The sequence below is a fragment of the Atractosteus spatula genome, chromosome 20 (assembly GCF_055471065.1).
Source record: "Atractosteus spatula isolate fAtrSpa1 chromosome 20, fAtrSpa1.hap1, whole genome shotgun sequence".
NCBI classification, from domain to species: Eukaryota; Metazoa; Chordata; class Actinopteri; order Semionotiformes; family Lepisosteidae; genus Atractosteus; species Atractosteus spatula.
The window spans coordinates 18,423,878-18,446,421 of NC_142725.1; the positions used below are offsets into that span (position 1 = coordinate 18,423,878).

The window sequence follows — 22,544 nt, forward strand, 5'->3', positions numbered from 1 at the left end:
TTTCAAACAGGCACCGTTATCTACTCTAGACAAGGGGGACCCCATGTGCTGTGAGCTCACTGGCCATGAAACTTCCACCTGCTGGAACAGTTTATATCTTCCTGGGGTGCAGCATCGTTTCTTGAAACCGTTTTTGTAAAATAAAGACTCAAAGACTTATCAGTAGAGGAAACAAAAGTCTTCCATTTGCAACTGTAGTCTCACACACACTTGACACAGGGATCACAGTTAATTGGCATGTTAACTGAACTGTAATACAAAGTTTTAACAGCTCATAGAAGGCCTGCGTCTCACACACACCAGCCCCCGCATCCCGGCCAATCAGGAGAGGAAACAGGTTTCTCAGTGCATTTAGTTAAAATCTTTATTGAAGAACAGAAAGGAACGTGGGGAGCTGATTCACTCTAACCTGGTTTCAGCAGTGAAAGTTTACAGTTTGCAGGATCACTACAGCTACAGGGCAGGCAGTGGAGAGAGGCGTCGTGAGAAAGACTCCTCTACTCCGCCTGGCTGCTGCACTCCATCTCTGCCGGCTCGGGCTCGGGCTCCGGCGGCTGCTCCGGGTCCGGGTCCGGCTCGGGGTCACCCTCCCGCGCGCGGAACAGCAGCTCCCCGCCCTGCAGCACCTGCTCGGCGGTGTGCCAGGCCGCCGCGCCGCCGTACTGCTGGTAGAAGTCGGAGTCGGCCTGGAACATGACGAGCGCCTGCGCGGTGTGGATGCGCACGTGCTGCGCCAGCGAGGCGGCGTCCAGGAACTTCTCCCCGCAGGAGTCGCAGGCGTACAGGATCTGCGTGTGGGGGTCTGTCGGGGGACACGGGGTCAGAGCTACAGCACAGGTCAAATGCGGCGAGCAGCGGTAGCCAGCCGGTCCATGGCTCTGTACGGACGGTCCACTCCTCACCCCTCTCTCTCACACACACACTGGACAGTCCACTCCTCACCCCTCTTACACAGTGGACAGTCCACTCCCTACCCTTCTCTCACGCACACACTGGACAGTCCACTCCTCACCCCTCTCACACCGTGGACAGTCCACTCCCCACTCTTCTCTCACACACACACTGGACAGTCCACTCCTCACCCCTCTCACACACACTGGACCAACACAGTGTCCAGAGAGGCCTGGGTGAGGAAACCTCACAGGAGAGGGTAATTACCCTCTGCACCATGCAGGCCACTGGGAACAGGGGTCCTGGTTGCTAAGACCCAGACCAGGTTTGGACACCGTCCTGTGTCTGAGCCGAAGACCCAGGGTGACGTGTGTGAGGCTCTTACCTGCCTCCTGCACCTTCTCCACCGCCTTGGTTATCTCAGCTTTCAGCGCCTCCGTCTCGTCCGCCGACACCGAGGCAGCCACAGGCACCACTGCAGGGCAGACAGGACAGGCCTGTGAGACGCACAGCCCCTGTCCCACAGGCAGAACACAGCAGTGCCGTACTGGCCACAGTAGCAGTCACCAGGACTCCTAGTACCACGAGGCCCTGCTGAGCCCAGAGAAGAGCCCCCTCAGCCAGCTGGCCCTGAAGCTCACCAATGCCAGCCAGTCTCAGGACAGAACGGCTGCAACTACAGGACTCTGTATCTGATCAAGTAAACGACAGTATAGAGAAACAGGCCCTGACAAAGTACAGGATCAGTGACCACAGCCTGGCCACAAACTGGCCACAAGCTGACCGGGCTATCCAGAGAGGACGGGCTCAGTGACCACAGACTGTCCTCTCTCGGCAGTCAGGGCTGCCTATACTCCCACTGGCAGCAGGGAGAAACAGAGACAAAGATGCACTTTCTACTACACATATATTCTGGGATTAGACAAACATTTTTCTCTAAAATAACAATTCCCACAGTTCAGAATTCCCACTCCTGCCACAATCAGAACAGTTTCCAATCCAACTGGGGGGGGAAACTCGCTGGAGCTGCAGCCCAGTGTCCTGTCGCGAGCGGAGCAGGAAGCCATCCTGACCATCGCCGCTACCTGTGAGCTGTGCCACCGCGCTTGCGGCCAGGGCCTCCGTCGCCAAGGTCACAATCTCGTCAGTCGTCACGGTGACAATGTTGACCTCGCTGTCGTCCAGCTCCTGTGCAGAATTCCCGGTCACCAGCTTCCTCATGCCGGCCTTGCCCTGGTGCACGGTCTTGACGTGGGAGCGCAGGTTGTCCACGCGGTTGAAGCCCCGGCCACACTTGTCACACAGGAAGGGCTTCTCACCTGGAGAGGAGGCGGAGGGGTTACTTCCTGATGAGCATAGACACACGGCACAGGGTGGCGAGTCTGTCCCAGTGGCGCAGAGGTAGACACAGATGCACACAGGTACATACAGGTGCACAAATGCACACAGGTACACACAGCTGCTCAGGGAAGGCCAGAGAGCTGGCTGTGCCCCAACCCTTTCCTGGGCAGTGGCGCGGGCCTGGCACTGACCTGTGTGGATGATCACGTGCTTGGACAGGTCGCCCACGTTCACGAAGGCCTTGTCGCAGACGTGGCACTTGTGCGGCCGGATGTTGTCGTGGTGACGAATGTGGTTGGCCAGCTGGCTGGACTGGACGAACCTGAGGGCAGGGAGGCGGTCAGTGAACATCAGCTTGGACCCCCAGATTGTGCCCCTGCCGCGCCCCAGGGAGCCCTGGCCTCACCTCTTGCCACAGCGGTCGCAGACGTACGGCTTCTCCCCAGTGTGCTGGCGCACGTGCGCGATGAGCGAGCTTGCCTGCGTGAAGCCCTTCCCACAGATCATGCACAGACACGGCTTCTCCCCTGAAACCACAACAGCGCCCCCTTCAGGACACACTCTGATACTGCTGCATCCAGTCAGCTACAGTTTCACACCCGAAACTTTTCAGACGCCATGCAACAATTTTTTTTACAGCTGGAGAGTGGGGCAGCTGAGCTGAGGGTGACATGAAGCCCCACTGCCAGCCCTGCACTACGTGACGGGGTGCACGGGGTACGCGGGGTCGCGGGGTCACTACCGGTGTGGATGCGGACGTGGCGCTGCAGGGCTCCGGGGTCGGCGAAGGCGCGCTCGCAGTGCATGCACACGTAAGGCTTCTCGCCGCTGTGCACGCGCAGGTGTCTCTTCAGGTTGCCTGGAAACAAGAGGGTCCGGCTCGGTCACTGCAGCACATTAATCTGCAAATGTCCTGGTCAGCCACACGGTGATCAACTGCTGAAGCACCATTCTGGTCAGCTTTCACACGGCCCGTCCTGCAGCTTCCGTACTGCTCCAGCAGTGGACACAGCTACCCAGTGTGGGGCTGTCCGGCGTGTGTGGGAGAGTGGACAGGGCTGTCCGGCGTGTGTGGGGAGAGTGGATGGTGTTGTCCGGCGTGTGTGGGGAGGGGACAGGGCTGTCCGGCGTGTGTGGGGAGAGTGGACAGGGCTGTCCGGCGTGTGTGGGAGAGTGGACAGGGTTGTCCGGCGTGTGTGGGAGAGTGGACAGGGCTGTCCGGCGTGTGTGGGAGAGTGGACAGGGTTGTCCGGCATGTGTGGGGAGAGTGGACAGGGCTGTCCGGCGTGTGTGGGAGAGTGGACAGGGCTGTCTGGCCTGTGTGGGGAGAGTGGCAGTGCTGTCCGGTGTGTGTGGGGAGAGTGGACAGGGTTGTCCGGCGTGTGTGGGGAGAGTGGACGGTGCTGTCCGGCGTGTGTGGGGAGAGTGGACGGTGCTGTCCGGCGTGTGTGGGGAGGGGACAGGGCTGTCCGGTGTGTGTGGGGAGAGTGGACAGGGCTGTCCGGTGTGTGGGGAGAGTGGACAGGGTTGTCCGGCATGTGTGGGGAGAGTGGACAGGGCTGTCCGGCGTGTGTGGGGAGAGTGGACAGGGCTGTCCGGCGTGTGTGGGAGAGTGGACAGGGCTGTCTGGCCTGTGTGGGGAGAGTGGACGGTGCTGTCCGGTGTGTGTGGGGAGAGTGGACAGGGTTGTCCGGCGTGTGTGGGGAGAGTGGACGGTGCTGTCCGGCGTGTGTGGGGAGAGTGGACAGGGCTGTCCGGCGTGTGTGGGAGAGTGGACAGGGCTGTCCGGCGTGTGTGGGGAGAGTGGACAGGGCTGTCCGGCGTGTGTGGGAGAGTGGACAGGGCTGTCTGGCGTGTGTGGGGAGAGTGGACGGTGCTGTCCGGTGTGTGTGGGGAGAGTGGACAGGGTTGTCCGGCGTGTGTGGGGAGAGTGGACGGTGCTGTCCGGCATGTGGGGAGGGGACAGGGCTGTCTGGCCTGTGTGGGGAGAGTGGACGGTGCTGTCCGGTGTGTGTGGGGAGAGTGGACAGGGTTGTCCGGCGTGTGTGGGGAGAGTGGACGGTGCTGTCCGGCGTGTGGGGAGGGGACAGGGCTGTCCGGTGTGTGTGGGGAGAGTGGACAGGGCTGTCCGGTGTGTGGGGAGGGGACAGGGCTGTCCTCATGGGCCACAGTGAGTGCCTGGTCTCGTACCCGAGGTGGTGAACTGCTTCCCACACTCCTTGCACTTCAGAGGCCCGTCGGTGATGTGGATCTTCATGTGAGCCTTCAAGTTCCCCACCTGGGATACAGACACAGCCGAGAGTCAGGAGGATCGCGGACTGAAGGTCTGACCTCTGACCTGGGGCTGTCCTGACCTGTCCCAACCTTCACCGCTCCCAGGACTGACCTTTGACCTGGGGCTGCCCTGTCCCTCACCGCTCCCTGGACTGACCTCTGACCTGGGGCTGCCCTGTCCCTCACCGCTCCCAGGACTGACCTCTGACCTGGGGCTGCCCTGTCCCTCGCCTCTCCCAGGACTGACCTCTGACCTAGGGCTGCCCTGTCCCTCGCTTCTCCCAGGACTGACCTCTGACCTGGAGCTGCCCTGTCCCTCACCGCTCCCAGGACTGACCTCTGACTTGGGGCTGCCCTGTCTCTCACTGCTCCCAGGATTGACCTCTGACCTGGAGCTGCCCTGTCCCTCACCGCTCCCAGGACTGACCTCTGACCTGGAGCTGCCCTGTCCCTCACCACTCCCAGGACTGACCTCTGACCTGGAGCTGCCCTGTCCCTCACCGCTCCCAGGACTGACCTCTGACCTGGGGCTGCCCTGTCCCTCGCCTCTCCCAGGACTGACCTCTGACCTGGGGCTGCCCTGTCCCTCGCTTCTCCCAGGACTGACCTCTGACCTGAGGCTGCCCTGTCCCTCACCGCTCCCAGGACTGACCTCTGACCTAGGGCTGCCCTGTCCCTCGCTTCTCCCAGGACTGACCTCTGACCTGAGGCTGCCCTGTCCCTCACCGCTCCCAGGACTGACCTCTGACCTAGGGCTGCCCTGTCCCTCGCTTCTCCCAGGACTGACCTCTGACCTGAGGCTGCCCTGTCCCTCACCGCTCCCAGGACTGACCTCTGACCTAGGGCTGCCCTGTCCCTCGCTTCTCCCAGGACTGACCTCTGACCTGGAGCTGCCCTGTCCCTCACCGCTCCCAGGACTGACCTCTGACTTGGGGCTGCCCTGTCTCTCACTGCTCCCAGGACTGACCTCTGACCTGGAGCTGCCCTGTCCCTCACCGCTCCCAGGACTGACCTCTGACCTGGAGCTGCCCTGTCCCTCACCGCTCCCAGGACTGACCTCTGACCTGGAGCTGCCCTGTCCCTCACCGCTCCCAGGACTGACCTCTGACCTGGGGCTGCCCTGTCCCTCACCGCTCCCAGGACTGACCTCTGACCTGGAGCTGCCCTGTCCCTCACCGCTCCCAGGACTGACCTCTGACCTGGAGCTGCCCTGTCCCTCACCGCTCCCAGGACTGACCCCTGACCTGGAGCTGCCCTGTCCCTCACCGCTCCCAGGACTGACCTCTGACCTAGGGCTGCCCTGTCCCTCGCTTCTCCCAGGACTGACCTCTGACCTGGGGCTGCCCTGTCCCTCACCGCTCCCAGGACTGACCTCTGACCTGGAGCTGCCCTGTCCCTCACCGCTCCCAGGACTGACCTCTGACCTGGAGCTGCCCTGTCCCTCACCGCTCCCAGGACTGACCTCTGACCTGGGGCTGCCCTGTCTCTCACCGCTCCCAGGACTGACCTCTGACCTGGGGCTGCCCTGTCCCCCTGCCTCCTGCGCTCCGCCCTCACCTGGTTGAAGCGCTTGTCGCAGTGCGGGCACTTGTGCCCCTTGTCGGTGTCGTGCGTCTCCAGGTGGCGCATCTTGGCGGTGGGGTCGGAGAAGGCGCGCTCGCAGTAGTCGCAGTGGTAGGGCTTCTCGCCGCTGTGCACCAGCTGGTGGCGCTTGAGGTTGCCGGAGGTGGTGAAGAGCTTGCCGCACTCCTCGCAGCTGTAGCGCGCCTCCCCCGTGTGCCGCTTGCGGTGCAGGTTCAGCAGGCTGACCAGTCGGTAGCTCTTCCCACAGGCCGAGCAGCTGTAGGGCTTCACTGGGCTGCAGCACACAGACGGGCAGACTCGCATCAGGACAGACAGACTCGCATCAGGACAGACCGACAGACAGACTCACATGGGGACAGACCGACAGACAGACACAGACAGACACACAAGGACAGACAAGCACATGGAGATGGCGCACAAGTGTCGAAAGACAGACAAGCACAAGCACATATACACTAATGTCTGGTATCCAAACAGCTTGGCTGAAAACAGCTCAAAACAAATTTCACAAAAGCAAAACGAGATCCAAGAGGATGCAGTGCACAGCAGCCCCAGGGGCAGAGGAGCAACACAGCAGGGTTACCACACTCAGTGGAGAAACTGCAGAGGGAATTCTAAAGGATTTGGATAGAAATCGGAACTGGGCAAACACTCAATTAGGCAATTAATGCAGCCCAAAGCGAGAAACTACAGATATAAGATGGGAAAATCCACTTCTAAAAAGGACTGTAGAGGAAACTACAGAGAAGCGCATGTTAAACTGAGAACAGAAGGCACATTTTTACACAAAGGGTGGCGGGAGTCTGGAACAGGCAGCCCAGCCACGTAGTTGAAGCCGGTACCCTGACTCTCTGCAAGCAGCAGCTGGGCAGATCCCGCGATCCTTTAGCTCCCACAAGCTAGTGCGCCAAGAAGCCTCCTCTGCAGCCCCGCGAGGGGACGGGCGGCGGCGGCCGGGCTGGGGAAGGAGAGCGCGGGCGGTGCGGTACCTGTGCGTCTTCTCGTGGGCCTTGCAGGCGGCGGGATCGGAGAAGGCCTTGTGACAGTCGCGGCAGGAGAAGGGCTTCTCCCCGGTGTGGATGCGGATGTGTCTCTTGAAATTCCCCGTGTGGGTGAACTTCTTCCCGCAGTCCTGGGCCGGAGCACACAGTGAGACAGACACTCAGCAAGGCCCCAGCGCCCGACGACGCAGCTGCAATGGAGCACCTCCTCACCTCGCACTTGTGTGTGACAGAACCGTAGGCGCGGGATTCGCTGCGGTCGCCGAAGGTGCCGGATCGCGGCTGCCTGCCATCCGAGCCGCTGTCCTCCGCCTGGCCCCCATCTTCCTCTGCGCCCTCCATCTCCCCAGTGTCCTCGTCCTCGTCGTCGTCGTCATCCTCCTCCTCCTCCTCTTCCTCCTCTTCCCCCACCTCCTCCTCTTCCTCCTTCAGCTGCGCCCTGTGTCCTGAATCTGGCTCTGCCGCACACAGACAGGGATATTCCAGCTCTGTAAATCCTCAGACAGCTTTTCGAGACGTGCTGGACTTGCAGCACACGACCTCCTGCGCACCCAGCACAGGGCAGCCATACTCCCCGAGCACTGACGACCACGAGACGTGTACGGTGATAATACAGCATTCAGCACAGACACTCCTGCGAGAGTTAAAGACCTGAATGAAATGAGTGCAGAAAAGCCCCGTGCTGCTTTTATTCTCAGGCCATTCACTGCTGGCTGGCGCCTGGCCTGTTGCTCTTACCTGCTGCGTCTATCCTGGCCTGGCCGGCCCTCCTGGCAGCTCTCTTGTGCCGAGTCCTCATGTAGGTTTGCTGCCCCCTGGTGGAGCTGATTGGCACTTCTGAAAGCACAGTTACTTTTACATGGATGGATAACTACAACAAGGGAATACATGCAATTACATATTAGGCACCACCCAGCTATGACATGTAAAATAAACCTGTTCTTTCACCTTACTGCTAGATGCGAAAAAAACAACAGAGTATGAAATCATTCCTGTTTCGAAAGGCTAATTATCAGCAAAAAAGGCAAAGACAGACACTCCTGCCGATTTACAGACTGACACCTCAGTAATCTGGCTGCAGGCAGATGAGCCACAGCGAAGGACTGACCAGCAGAAATACAGACCTGGCTTGTAATCAGCGTCGGAAGGGTCATCCTGAAACCCCACGTCTCCAGCCTCAGCTTCAGCCTCAGCCTCCTCCTCCACCTCCAGCCCCTGGCTCTGCTCCGCTGGCGCTGCAGGGGCTTCGGGCTCGGCAGTGTCTGCCGCAGGCTGGCCTGCGGTCAGGGCCGGTGGCGCAGTGTCCGGCACAGGCTGGGCAGCTCCCTGTGGCTCTGCCTCTGCAGGCAGATCAGCTGGCTGCTCCGGGGGGTCCGGGGCTGGGGGCGACTCCAGCCCACCTCCTGGCTGCTCTGCGGGCGGTGTTTCTGCAGGCTCCAGGGGTGGAGAAGAGTCTGGGGTCCCCCCCGCGCCCGCCTCAGCCTCCACGCCACCCTGCCCCTCGCTCGGCTGCGCACTGTCCTCGCTGATCCCCGCCGCTGGCGCGCTCTCCTGTCTCTGCAGCCCCTCCGTCTTCCCAGGATCTGCGGAGGGCCAGGCGGATCAGACACTGCGGCGCGGTGATCGCCGGAGCACGGCCACTCAGGGGTCTGCACCCTGCAGCCTCGCTCAACCGGCAGGAGGATCCGAGAGTCGAGCCTGAGCGCGGCTGAGCCGGGACTCGAGAGTCACATCACTCCTCTTGGAGAGGAGCTGCTGCCCCTATTCTGCATGATTAACTACTACAGCACAGTGGATAAAAGCATGAGCTTGATGAAGAAACAGAATAGAAATTAGAAAAATTCAAACAGTCCAAACATCACTGTTGTGATTGTTGTGGGAAGTTCTCACAGAGCTGCTCCAAGACCTTAAATGCAGATGGGGGTTAATAGACACCTGAGACAGCAGTATGTGTTCTTGGGGCACTTGACAAAGGTCTGGGGGGTGACTAGCTCCCTGCACCAGTACATACCGACAGTGAAGGATCCCTCCCCAGAAGTCGGCACGGAAGCAGTCAGGGTTTTATAAGCAGTACAGGCGCTGACGATCTCCTGCATCTGCAAGAACCCAGCAACTGCGAGAACATCGTCTACGTTCTGAGGGGTCAGGTTCAGCTTGGCTGTGTACATGAATTCCAGCACTTGGCCCAGGCCTGCAGGGAAGAGGACAAGACCATAAGCACATAGTCTGAGTGTGATTACCCACATAACCAACGCCGGGACTGCGTCTCCCACACTGGGTCTCCCACACTGCGACTGCGCAGACAAGGACAGCACTGCGTCTCCCACACTGCGACTGCGCAGACGAGGACGGCACTGCGTCTCCCACACTGCGACTGCGCAGACGAGGACGGCACTGCGTCTCCCACACCGGGACTGCGCAGACGAGGACGGCACTGCGTCTCCCACACTGGGACTGCGCAGACGAGGGCGGCACTGGGTCTCCCACACTGCGACTGCGCAGACGAGGACGGCATTGCGTCTCCCACACTGGGACTGCGCAGACGAGGACGGCACTGTGTCTCCCACACTGGGACTGCGCAGTCTGACTGACCCCAGCTGAAACTGTCGAAACTGGGAGATGCCTGTGGAAACTCCGACCTGCTGCATTGCTGATGTCCAAGTGAACCACGTCCTTCTGGTCCAGGAACAGCGTGCGGAAGTAGACGCTGCAGGCCGCCAGCAGAGCCTTGTGGGCCTTGAAGTCCACTCCGTCCACCACGAAGGTGCAGTCACACAGCAGGCCCAGCTGCCTCTGCTGGTTGAACTGCTCCAGCACCTTGCCGCTGTGCCAGGGGAAGTCCATCGTCTCTCCGACTGGCGCGCACGCTATGGGCAGGGCAGACGGGGACAACATCTCAGTGCGATGAGGAGGTCCGAGTGGGCAGCTGTGTCAGCGTGCGCAGGCCTCCAAGGAGCAGGTAAAGGTTCGTTCCTGCTGAAAGGAACAGAAAAGAGGCACGATGTTTCGGCTGGGGATCTTCATCTCTTTCTGGCAGCATGAGATAAACCTTTACCTGCTCCACCTCACTGTGAAGGTGGACAGACTTCTGTAAACATGACGCTCAGATCCGCAAAGTTCCTCCCGCCACGCGTGTATGGTCACGCTAACAGTCAGCACATATTAACATATCAGCAGATATATAAATGAAAGGAAATATCTGGTCTTGTTTTTTTATGTGACTTCCAAGATTTTTTGGCGTCTTAATTCCATGGCGTCCTGCGCAATAACCTTTCTTTGAGCGGGTGTTGTGGATGTGTTTGAGGCTGCTGACCGGCCGCCGGCTCGCCCTGGCCTGGGGACACCGTCCGAGCCGGCGGGGACCTGCAGCGCAGGCTTTCCGCTCAGACACCCGCGGGGGGAAACGGTCTGTGCGGGTGTCCGAGGAGAGCCACAACCCACGGGCTTTTCGGTATTTGGTTGACGATGCAGGATTGATTATGCCTCCTCTATCCCTGCTCCTCTCTATCCGGGATTAACTCACACTGCCTTGCCGCTGCGGCGGCAGACAAGATGGCGGGTGTCGAGGGGCGGCCTGTCGGTGTCGCTACGTCTTTCAAGCCACGTCCTCCGCCCGCCATTACCCTTGACACAGACTCAGATATACCTGCTAGAGTCCCGTCTCGGGGACCCCCGTCTTCCCCAGGAGCTCAGGAGCAGCCGTGTGACGATTTTTCGACGATACGTTCGTCCCGGTCGATCGAGTGGTTCTGTGATCGATCTCTCTCCTCAGACTCGATCCGCCGCCATCTTCTGCTCTCTGATCGATTGATAGTGGCCGGGTGGAAAGCCGCTGACTGCGCATGCTCACGGGTGCGCTAGCGCAGTGACGCAGAAGCTTGGACTCGCGGGAGCGCGTCTGGAGGAAATAATAACAACAGCACGCTGCAGTGTGTGGTACCTCACAACATTACAGGGCTGTCTAACAAAATGCAACGCAGCAAAGTAAAGTAATAAAAACTGCAGCAAAACAAACCGCATTCAGAAGTGTTTAACATGATATAGTTCGGTGTATTCAGTGTGCTGACGAAAGCTGTTCAATTAGATACTAAAGCCCAGAGCTTGGTGAGCAGCAGCGAAACGGGCACATCCAGAGAGGTCTTGTGCTTCGACTGGACTCTTCCCCCTGCCCGTGTGTGCTGGCTGACGCGGCCCCACACACTCAGAGCCTGCCCGCTGTGGAAAGGGCTTGTTTTTAATGACTGGAGAAGCAACTGGGCAGCAAACACAAGTTTTGGAGGATGACATGGTGTGATTCTAAATTAATGGAGCAAAATGTCCTGAACGCTGTGTCCCCTCATTTTAAGGTTCAGCCTTGTGTAAAAGGAGCCAGGAAGAGCTCGGTGGAGGCGGGCCGGAGCTCGGGGGGCTGCCGGCACAGCGCTGGGAACAGCTGCTCCGGCCCTGACCGCTGACCGACAGCTTGTTGCTGTGGAGATCGCTGCAGGGCCGCTGTTGCGAGCGGGAAGTTTTGAGGCCGCGGGTGTCTGTGAGGAAGTTCGCCCTCCACTGCCTCCACCCTTGTCAGCCCAATATAAACCTGCTGGTTTCTGACGAGGGCTGAAGTCTTCTCCTTTTCACACAGCGACTGAGTCCTGCAGTAGTACAGCTGGAAACACCTCGCACCTCAGAGACACAGAAGAGTCACAAACTCACGTCACCGGACTGTGTTGCATCAGAACCTGGCTGTGAACCACAGAAACAGGCCCCTGCTGGGCCTTAAAGATCGACTCCGTGTCTCTCCAGTCCTCTGTGTTGTGAAGCTCCGCTTCTCTCACAGCAGGACTTGCTCATCTCAGCGATGGGGACAGAGCCGCAGCCCTGCGGGTTCGAGACAGAGGCTCGGAAAGAGCACTGAGGGCCCCCAGCCGTCTCCCTGGGGCTGCTGGGGGAAAAAGGAGCCTTCTGGTGAAATACAGAGATTTGAAACTCTTTTTCTCCCCTCTCCTCCCCCTTGCTCTGAAAGACATCTGCAGACAGTTTCCAAACGTTGTGCAAACGCCCAGCCAGCCAAGCGCTGACAAGCTAGGCGGTGTGCGGGCAGGCCACCTGCCGCGGTATGTTGTGTAAGACCGGGGCGGTCCCCGCCGGTGTGGGACGGGAGGGGACAAGCCCTGTTTAAGGCAGAGGAAGGTGCGCAGTGCCTCACTCCTGGCCAGAGAGGCAGAGCTGCAGCGATCCCAGGACAGCCCAGAGAGACAGCATGTCCGCGGTGCAGGAGCACAGCTGCCAGCTCCCAGGTATTGTGGCATCTTCCCGTGGCGAACTGTGGCGTTTCCAGGACTCTTTCACAGTTTAACTACCCTTCACTTCTACTGCAGCGAACTGTAGTCAGAACAGATAACGCAGCTGAAGACTCTGTAGCCCTGTGAGACATCTAACGTGCAAACAAGTCAAAGGTTTCAGTAAATGGAGAAGAGCCTTTTACTTCCTTTTATTTAAATGTTATTCAAATTAGTCTCTAAAAGTTCCTCCTCATACAGAATGTGATTTGTTTACGGCTTCATCCTGCAGAGAACAGCGTCCTGTTGATAGCGGAAGGCTTGTAAAATCTATCCAGCAGGTTTGGAAAAGAGGAATATGTTTCTCACTGAAATATTGGTTTTGGAATTACTACATATTATTCAGTACTTGAGGAAGTAGTTCAAAGTGTTCCCTGGAGCAATACACTTACGAAACCTGTTTTGTCAGTGTCTGTTTTTCAAACAAGGCGTGTGATGAGAGGCATTGAAATACTTTCACTTTGCAGGGTTGGGAGACAGACTCCCAGTGCACAGCAGTCTGATCCACTCCAGGTTTTACTGCTCTTGACTGACAGAAGTCAGTACCAGAGGCTGGAGGATACAAGCCTGTTACATTGTCTTGATCACATTTATACACGTGCAATTAAAATAATAGTAAATATACCGCGTGCTGCCTGCTGAACATGCAGCCTGTAAAACCTGGAGTGGATCAGGGAGTTTTTTCACTGTAATGGGCTACAGTGCGTTTCGTTGAATGGAAGATCAACACGATGTGTATTTCTTCCCTTCCTGTTTGTACTCTTCCAGACCAGCCAAGGTCGCAGTCTTTGGGCCCGAGGAGGCAAGTGCTCCTGAATCCTGGCGTGCACCCAGTGTTCCTGGTGGGCTACCCAGGTGCCAGCCCAGTCTTGCTGGCCAACGACTCCACCCTGCGCTCGCCTGCGCGGTCGGGGAGAGGGCCGTCGCCCAGGGGTCCTCCGCCATCCCCGACCTACCTAGTGATGGACGGCACCACCAGGCGCCTCCCCGCTGGCTGCAGCACTCGTCCGTCACAGCACCGGCCAGCAGAACTGGCCAATCCCAGACCCCAGGGCGCTGGGGCAACCAATAGGAAGGTGGTGGCTGGGGTCAGGGCCTGCCTTCTGGGCGGGAGGAAGGTGGTGGAGAATCTTCGGAGACTCTTTCAGGGTTGGGTGGGCTGACTGGGAGTGGGGGAGATGGACCGGGATTTGGGACGAGAGGAGGTGATTTAGGCAAACAGCCTGTACTCTCTGTTCCAGTTTCCTTTGATCAATAGAGCTGAGCTTTGTGTTTGCCTGGAAGATCACTACAGGAGCTGATGTTTTTTAGAAAATCACTTGTTTTGCTGATATAGAACCTCTGACACAAGACATTGCTGACCGCAGGGGTCACTCGGCTGACCTCAGGTGCTGAATGCATTTTTCTGGCAGTGGGATGTGACTTTCTGTCGAGAACCCTGTGAGTGGTGATCACTGCAGTGATGGGACTCTTCACAAACGGGTGCTGTGAGCTTCCTTGCACTTTTGTACGGCAGTTTTTAAACTTCAGAAATGTCTGTTTCTGTCCTTACAGATCTGTGTTCACTGACAAATGATTTGTATTTTTGTTTCCTACTCTTTTATTAAAAAAAATATTCAAAACCAAGCCTAAGACTGAGTGCGAGCACACTGTGCTGCGGGACTGAGCCGAGCTGGGATCTGTAAGTACAGGCCAGTGCACCAGCGTCCCTGCAGGCTGACAGCACAGGGAGAGCCTGGAGGGAGCAGACAGGAGCGAGCAGGGAGCACGAGCAGCTGTAATCTGCATGGTTACAACAGATCTTCCTCGAGTCTAGTGTTACTGGAGGTGGACAATCAGTGAAGCCCTTCGTCACCGACCAAACAATCCCATCAATGAAATCAATAAGTACCCCTACACCTTACTGGCTCACAAAACTATTTATTTGCTAAGTAAAAAAGAGCAAAGTCATTTCAACATGATTATCATGGGCGCTCTGTAGGGCTGGACAGAGCTGGTTGCCTGGTCAGCTCAGCGTTCAGAAGGAAATGGGCACCAGTCCTGAAACCCCCCCACACAGGGGCCGAGTGCACTGAGTCACCAGGGGTTTCAATAAGAGTCAGGGCTTAATTAAACTATTAACAGTAATTATCCAATTAAGAGCTCAGGGTGGGAGCTGTGGCCCTGTGTTGTCCTGCCAGGAGGTCAGGGGGGCTGTCTGGGGGAGGAAGAGACAGCAATGACACTTCACCACAGAGAAACACACACTTCTCACAGCAAGAACAGCGCAGCTAACAAGACATCAGATATGGGTATTCACACAGCACAATTTAAAACTGAGAACGTGATCAAATGTAGTTTTAGGTTTTTCTGTACCTACTAATCTTCTGGCATGTTGTATTTTTGTATTTTCTTGCTTGGGCTCTCTAGAGAGACAGAGCCACATCAGCCCTTAACTGACAGCGCTGGCTGTTGTGGAAGCACCCAGTGTGTACAGTAACAGTATTAGACACAGCAGTATAAATAGAGGTTATTTACAAAGCAAGGGGTCTGGTTCTTGCAGGTCTGGACAGAGTGCATGTTGGTGTGTATCTATCTTGTCTGTGTCTGTGTGTGTGTGTGTGTCTGTCTCAGGCCTGCTCGGGGGGTGGCTGCAGCTCAGATCTTGATCTCTGTGCGGAAGGTGGGGGGGGCGTGGTCGCTGTGCTTGGCTGGGTGTCTTCTCGCCTTGACAGTCAGCGCTCCGCTCTCCCCCAGGGCAGAGGTGACCGAGGTGGGGTCCACGTCCTCGGGCAGCTGGCACTTGTGGGTGAAGGTGTTCATCACTGTGCCGTCTGCAGCCAGCTGGTGAGGTCAGGGAGCAGAGAGTTAGCAAGGACAAAGCACCAGTAACAACACCCATCCCGCTGCCTGCTTTGGCTCTCTACACTCAGATCAGGAAACAAATTAAAATGTCTTTTTTTAAAGAAAAAAACAAGCGACCTTATACTGAACATGGGCACAGGGGTATAAAAAAACTGTTCCCTTTCTTCAGTTAAACTGTACGCAGGCAAGGCAGCGAGGCGGGAGGCCATGTCGCCCTCTGTTGGCGGCCGGTGGAAGTGCGCCTAGGAGGAGCGCTGACTGAACCGCTTGCTGGCTCCGGCGAGATCTGGCAGAGGGCTGATTTACTGGCGACCCTGCCCAATGATCCTGTAATCACTAGTCAATGTTGAAAGTTTGTTTTTAACATAATACATTATATTTGTGTGTTTAAATGAAACACAGGGACTTGTTACTTGTTACATTTTTCAAAGCTTTCAAAGCTTTTTTTCTTCATCACAGACTTCTGCTAAAATCTGCTTACTTCTCATTACCTTTATTCATCTTTACTTCAACGTGGCTGAATCTCACTTGATCTGCAAAGGGAAATGTTACTCTCTGGAGCAGAGAGCTGTGACAGTGCCTGGATGTGACACAGGTGGTGCAGACTGCACCTGAGCCCCGGCCTCACCTTTTCTGCCCGGACCTCGATCTGGTTGTTGGATGTGGTGACAATGACGTCCTCTGGGGAGAAATCGCTGACGTCCACTGTGAACTGGTAGGTGTCCCCCAGGGTCCGGATGGTCCCTGCATTGCCAGAGCGACCTGGGGCGGCATCAGGAGGGGAGGGAGAAAGAGGTTAAGAATCCTTAAACCCGAGTGTGAGACTCAGGGATAAAAGAGCAGTTGCAGCTGCCGGCTGGGAACAGGAGACTGAAGCCCCTCTCACTCCAGCCCCAGCGCGCAGAGACTGCGGAATCACAGCTCTCTTCCAGGAAGCAGCAAGGACAGAGGACAGTTCGCAGGAAGGAGCTCTGAGCTCTAAAACTGGGGCCCTGCCAGTCCTGAAGTTGCTTTTCCATTATTTCAGTGCCCCTTAGAAACTGCCCAGGGGGAAGCCAGATGGACTCTCGCTGGCTGTCCTGACAGCCCCCAGTCTTTCCCTTGACTGGGCCTCAGCGGGCCTGGCTGTGCTCTTATACGGTGAAGAGCAGCGCGGTGTCTCAGGGCCTGGAGCCCAGCCAGCGCTGCTCCCTTCATCAACACCTGCTGGAGACTCTGCTGGACTCTGTCTCCTGTCCCCACAGTGTCCTCTCACTCTGCGCCCCTGGACACTGTCTCCTGTCCCCAGAATGTCCTCCCACTCTGCGGCCCTGGGCACTGTCTCCTGTCCCCACAGTGTCCTCCCACTCTGCGCCCCTGGACTCTGTCTCCTCGTCCCCAGAGTGTCCTCCCACTCTGCGTCCCTGGACAGTGTCTCCTCGTCCCCACAGTGTCCTCCCACACAGCACCCCTGGACTCTGTCTCCTCGTCCCCACAGTGTCCTCTCACTTTTCGCCCCTGGACACTGTCTCCTTGTCCCCAGAGTGTCCTCTCACTCTGTGTCCCTGATCAACACCCCAGACACTCTGGTGACCTGAACCAGTGCTCCGATCACAAACAAGTCTGTTCCCAGAATCCCAACTCCAAGCTCCCGACACAAAACCAGCTGCAGGAAGACTCAGACACCCTTCAGGACACTCAGACAACCTTCAGGACAGTCAGACACCCTTCAGGACAGTCAGACGGCCTTCAGGACAGTCAGACAGCCTTCAGGACAGTCAGACACGTGATGGTAAGTTGTGGAGCAGAGTTATAATCAAGACAAACTGCAAGAAACACTCTACCTGCAGTTCAGACTGAAACCAGGCGCACTTCTTCAAGCAACACTCCTGTCTCCCCAGACTGGGGCTCTTCAGACTGCTGTCTCCCCAGACTGGGGCTCTTCAGACTGCTGTCTCCCCAGACTGGGGCTCTTCAGACTGCCGTGTCTCTGATAACTAAGCCAGCAGGACAGGATTGAAGCCCAGCCGGAGCCCCATGTGCACAGGGACAGCAGCGACTGAGACAGAGGGGCACAGGGAAACCGTGCCAAAGGAGGGGAAGTCATACAAGGTCAAACTCTTGACGAGGTCCCAAGCCCGGAGCTCAGCTCCTGCCCTTTCCATTCACCTGTCCTCGGCCGCGCCCCTCCTCCCGGTCCCCTTACCTGTGAACACCAAGGGCTCTCCCTGTGGCCGCAAGAAGGATCCAAAGTCCTCTCCGAAGATCCCCCGCGTCTTCTCCATGTAGGGGTCTCCACAGGCCGAGGAGGAGGAAGAGGAGGAGGAAGATGAGGTCTGATGGAAACTGCGCTCCGATCGAAAGGCTGACGAGTTTTTCAGGCTCATTGACGGGCCAGAGGGTCTGTACACACACCAGAGGAGAGCAGACAGGCCTGCAGGGGCGCAGAAATACACTCCTCTCTCGATCCCTGTGCTGCTCTTCCGAAACGCTTCCCTGCCGCTGTCTACCGGACAGTGCTCTCTTCAGGAATGCAGCCTGCCTGGCTTTTATACAGCAGTGCGAGTTACGGCCTTTGTGTGTGTGTGTGTTTTGGAGGGGCCTTGCTCTGCTATATTTATCCGCGCGTCTGGGCTGGGGGCTGGTGGAAAGTTTGGGTGGTGCTGGGGAGGGTTTGGCCTCAGACTCCTCTAACAAAGCGCGCGGCTGGCGAGGGAGTGAGATCACGGCCTGCATTCCAGCAGCGCTCAAAGAGACCCAGAAATAGCTGCCTGCCCGTGCCTCCCTCCCTGCGGCCCGGCCGAGTCTCCACACCCTTCTCCCTGCCTCCTGCTTCCCGCTCTCGGAGCTCCGCACCCCCCGCCGCCGCGCTGCCCCTCCTGGAGACGAAACAGCAAGGGGGAGATGAGGCTGGGAGAGCAGGACCGGACCCAGAGGACAGTAATGAACCGGTATTACTATGCAATTGACTGATTGAGTGAGCCTGGTTCCCTCTGTCAGCTGAGTTGCTCCTCTCATTCCTACCATGACTAGAACTCTCCTGCTCTGATTCCACAGGGCAACGGACAACGTGGAAACGGGCTGTTTCATGGGAGAGTAGAGAGTGTTAAACAGAGAATATCCTAAAAATGTAAAATAACGAACCCAAACAACACAGGGATACAGCCTGTGGGCTGCTGAACTCAAGGCCCAGTGCAATGTAAGGCACTCAGTGACAAACAGTTTGGGTGTCTGTGTAACTGGCAGGCTGTTAATCCAAGCTGCTGTACCCTGGCCTGGGTCCTGTGACCCTGAGCACCTCTGTCCCCGTCAGAGTGACACAGTGTTCTTTCGCTCTGGGCTTATCAGCCTGCTAAATACAGCACACTGCTGTGGAGTGAGTCACCAGCAGAGCGCTCCACAGCACGTGAGTGTGAGATCTGCGCAGCAGAGAGAGTGTGTGAGTGTGTGTGTGAGAGCAGATCTGTGCAGCAGAGTGTGTCAGTGTGTGTGAGAGCAGATCTGCGCAGCAGAGAGAGTGTGTGAGTGTGTGTGTGAGAGCAGATCTGTGCAGCAGAGTGTGAGTGTGTGTGTGAGAGCAGATCTGCGCATCAGAGTGTGTGTGTGACAGCAGATCTGCGCAGCAGAGTGTGTCAGTGTGTGTGAGAGCAGATCTGCGCAGCAGAGAGAGCGTGTGAGTGTGTGTGAGAGCAGATCTGCGCAGCAGAGTGTGTAAGTGTGTGAGAGCAGATCTGTGCATCAGAGTGTGTGTGTGAGAGCAGATCTGTGCAGCAGAGTGTGTCAGTGTGTGTGAGAGCAGATCTGTGCAGCAGAGAGAGTGTGTGAGTATGTATGTGAGAGCAGATCTGCGCATCAGTGTGTGTGAGAGAGAGTGCATCAGAGAGAGTGTGTGAGTGTGTGTGAGAGCAGATCTGCGCAGCAGAGTGTGTGAGTGTGTGAGAGCAGATCTGCGCATCAGTGTATGAGTGTGTGTGTGAGAGCAGATCTGCGCAGCAGAGAGAGTGTGCGAGTATGTATGTGAGAGCAGATCTGCGCATCAGTGTGTGTGAGAGAGAGCAGATCTGCGCATCAGAGATAGTGTCAGTGTGTGTGAGAGCAGATCTGGGCATCTGCGAGAGCGTGTGAGTGTGTGTGTGAGAGCAGATCTGCATGTCAGAGTGTGTGAACGAGAGTGTGTGTGTGGATGAGAGAGAGTGTGTGAATGAATGAGGGAGTGTATGTGTGTGTGAGTTTATGAGAGAGAGTGTGTGTGATTTAACGAGAGAGAGAGTGTGTGAGTGCGTCAGTGAGTCTATTCTGGAGCAGTGAGCGAGGAGCGTGTGAGTGTGAGTGTGCATCTCTAATCCGGAGTGCTGAGTGAGGGAGTGAAGGTTAATCAGACAGCCCTAATAATAACAGCACTGAGAGTCTCTGAAGGTCACCAGAGTCCTCAGGCGCTGGAGACACAAGGCATTGCAGAGCCTGGCGCAGGGCCACACTCAGATGCTGATTGAAACTATACAGATAGACTTCCAGTTCATAAAGAATAGAGCATTTAGCCTTTAGACCAGCAGGATCTGGTCTGAACAGGATTGAATACTCATTGTTCAGCACTTTGTCCCCAGACACACAGGTTCGAATGTGGCACTACACAGAGAGAGAGTGGCTGAGCTCGCGCCAGCAGAGGAAAACATGCTGGATTGTTGACCCTAAACAACAAAGTATCCCACAGGCTGATCCTGGAGGCGACAAAAATCTCGGAAAGCCTCCTGCAAAGAAGACAGCTGTCCCCCTGTCAGCAGCCTGCCTGGGCACTGGCTGCGTCCCAGGGGTCCGGAGGAACGCGGCCCGTCCAGCCAGCAGGCCGGGCCTGAGCAGAACCCTCCCCAGGGTGAGGAGCCTGGCTCTGCCTGCCAATGTGTCACCAACCACACTTGGCCCAGCACAGACAGGCCAAAGTGCCCGCCCCTTCCACCAGCACCCTGGGAGATGCTTGGCCATCTTAGAATATTATTGGTTAGACAGGGTGTCAGTCATATCTTGGCGTATGTTGACTGGATAGTTCACCAATAAACAGACCTTCTCTAAAGAGCGTGGGACCCTGCTGTTGCTGCTGTACATTGTTCAAGGCTCTGATTGGTTGAACCAGGTGCCAGTTAAAACAGATCCATCATATAATTGGTAGAAGCCCTGTATGTATATAAATATAGGAGGGGACTTTTCTCCTTTCATGAGCACATTCATGTACTGGTAATAACTGCTTTCTCATTGTCAGAAACAGGTTCAAGCGCAAATCATGACCCCCGTTTTATCAGGATGGTCCGACTGTGGGTCAGTCTCCGGGGATTCAGCACTGGTGAGCAGAAGAGCACGGCCAGGGTCAGAGTCAGCACGAGCACCAGGGCTGTCACGCCATCAGGCCAGGGAAACCAGGGAGAAAAGGGTGTCATTCTTGCTATGTCCTGCTAGGTGGCAGCACAGACACAGATTCTAAGGCAAGAATCTACATCCATGGTCTCTTTAGAAACAGACTTTAAATAACCACTTTCTAAAGGTCTGGATCAATTTAATCATGATCAATTGAGCAAAAATGTGTTCCATGAAGTAATTTCAATGTAGGAGAAAAGGGATTTTCTTCTTTCATAAACAAATTCAAGCACTGGTAATATCTGCTTTATCTATCAGTTATCATTGTTTTAAACTTTCAAATCCCCCAAAACATTTATTTAGTCATTTTTATCATTCTACTGCGAACAGGCTAAAGCTCAAATCATGACCAGTGGTGCTTCACTGAAACAGTACTTGCCTAATTGATCAACTGGCAAGTGTTCCTAATCGTTAACGAGCAGGTGATTTGGGGTGCCCTATAGGAAGTGAACTTGGTGCTCCAGCACCAGGATGGAAGGGAATCTTGGGTCTGAGCTAGAGCCGTGCTTTCCAGCACCAGTACTGCTGTTGTGCCTGGGCTGAGCACAGGGAAATCGGGAGAATTCTCTTGCTCGGGATACTGGGGATGTGACGTTACTATGGAAACAAGAGAGGGTGTGCTTGATGGGGGGGGGGTCAGTCAGTCACCTGCAGCAGGTGACTGTCAGCACACAGCGGAGATGATGCCTTGGGGACAAGGAGCTAAATATTAACAGTGCAGGAGCAGCAGGAGAAGGGAACTGAGAGGAGAATAAAAAAGAGACGTGTGTGTGAGTGAGTGTGTATCAGTGTGTGAGTGTGAGTGAGTGTGTCAGTGTGTGAGTGTGAGTGAGTGTGTCAGTGTGAGTGAGTGTGTATCAGTGTGTGAGTGTGAGTGAGTGTGTCAGTGTGAGTGAGTGTGTGTCAGTGTGTGAGTGTGAGTGAGTGTGTCAGTGTGAGTGAGTGTGTGTCAGTGTGTGAGTGAGTGTGTCAGTGTGTGAGTGTGTGAGAGTGTGAGTGTGTGTCAGTGTGAGAGTGTGTGTCAGTGTGAGTGTGAGAGTGTGAGTGTGAGAGTGTGTGTCAGTGTGAGTGTGTGTCAGTGTGAGAGTGTGTGTCAGTGTGAGTGTGAGAGTGTGTGTCAGTGTGAGTGTGTGAGAGTGAGTGTCAGTGTGAGAGTGTGTGTCGGTGTGAGTGTGTGTCAGTGTGAGAGTGTGCGTCAGTGTGAGTGTGAGAGTGTGTCCGTGTGAGTGAGTGTGAGAGTGTGAGAGTGTGTGTCAGTGTGAGAGTGTGTATCAGTGCTGCAGGGAGTCAGTCAGCTCCTTTGTCCTTCAGCCGGATCTGCCAGCCGGATCAGGCTGCAGCAGGACTGCCTGTGTCTGAGCCTGTTAGACTGCTGGTCAGGTCTCAGCGTGGGGCTGAGCTGTGTCCAAGCCCAGCAGAGGAGAGTCATCAGCTCTGAACACTGAGTCTCTGCACGGCAGAGCACAGCTTCAAGCTGCTCATCTAGTAAGACAGACGATACAGGTTGAAATAGAGTGGAGACACACAGACCACACAGGACCACAGAGTGAAGTTACCAGTTATTATCAGGAGGACACTAGATGAATTTTCCTCACAGCAATCATGAAAAAACAACTGATATGAAATAAAAAAATCTGAAGGAGAGAAAAAAGGAAGAGAATTGAAATGAGGAGAAATCATGCAGAATTTTGGGGACTATGAGGGATAAATATACACATTCATATGGGTGTTCAATGTTCACAGTCACAAACACACTTGTGCACTTTCTCACTCTCTCTCACACACACACAGAGACTCACAAACTCTTGCAGACACTTTCAACAACACTCACACAGATACACACCCTCACAGACACCATCAACAACACTCTCACAAATTCGCACACGGACTCACACACAGACAC

The 22,544-nt window shown here is 56.2% G+C and overlaps 3 protein-coding genes across 5 annotated transcripts; 1 reads left to right on the plus strand and 2 right to left on the minus strand.

Annotated features, from left to right (window-relative positions):
• Positions 1-338: 338 nt before the first annotated feature.
• Positions 339-10,900, minus strand: zbtb17 (zinc finger and BTB domain containing 17). Of its 3 annotated transcripts, none has more exons than XM_088938455.1 (15): positions 10,738-10,900; positions 9,731-10,067; positions 9,103-9,282; positions 8,216-8,674; positions 7,830-7,928; positions 7,305-7,549; positions 7,080-7,222; positions 6,064-6,364; positions 4,423-4,510; positions 2,975-3,091; positions 2,639-2,759; positions 2,424-2,554; positions 1,977-2,210; positions 1,277-1,366; positions 339-802 (listed from the first exon to the last, which is right to left on the minus strand). In XM_088938455.1, the coding sequence occupies exons 2-15, from the start codon at positions 9,984-9,986 to the stop codon at positions 498-500; spliced, it is 2,769 nt and encodes a 922-aa protein (XP_088794581.1). In that variant the 5' UTR covers positions 9,987-10,067; positions 10,738-10,900; the 3' UTR covers positions 339-497. The 3 variants fall into 3 exon arrangements, with proteins under 3 accessions (XP_088794581.1, XP_088794582.1, XP_088794580.1); XM_088938456.1 differs by having other exon boundaries at positions 9,731-10,064; positions 10,738-10,889; XM_088938454.1 differs by lacking the exon at positions 10,738-10,900 and having other exon boundaries at positions 9,731-10,607.
• Positions 10,901-10,977: 77 nt separating this feature from the next.
• Positions 10,978-14,038, plus strand: LOC148817741 (uncharacterized). Its single transcript, XM_088938459.1, has 2 exons — positions 10,978-12,370; positions 13,181-14,038. The coding sequence occupies exons 1-2, from the start codon at positions 12,334-12,336 to the stop codon at positions 13,573-13,575; spliced, it is 432 nt and encodes a 143-aa protein (XP_088794585.1). The 5' UTR covers positions 10,978-12,333; the 3' UTR covers positions 13,576-14,038.
• A 278-nt stretch (positions 14,039-14,316) lies between these two features.
• Positions 14,317-17,826, minus strand: hspb7 (heat shock protein family B (small) member 7). Its single transcript, XM_088938458.1, has 3 exons — positions 17,442-17,826; positions 15,885-16,018; positions 14,317-15,235 (listed from the first exon to the last, which is right to left on the minus strand). Exons 1-3 carry the CDS (start codon positions 17,620-17,622, stop codon positions 15,050-15,052), a joined length of 501 nt encoding a protein of 166 aa, XP_088794584.1. The 5' UTR covers positions 17,623-17,826; the 3' UTR covers positions 14,317-15,049.
• Between the last annotated feature and the right edge of the window lie 4,718 nt (positions 17,827-22,544).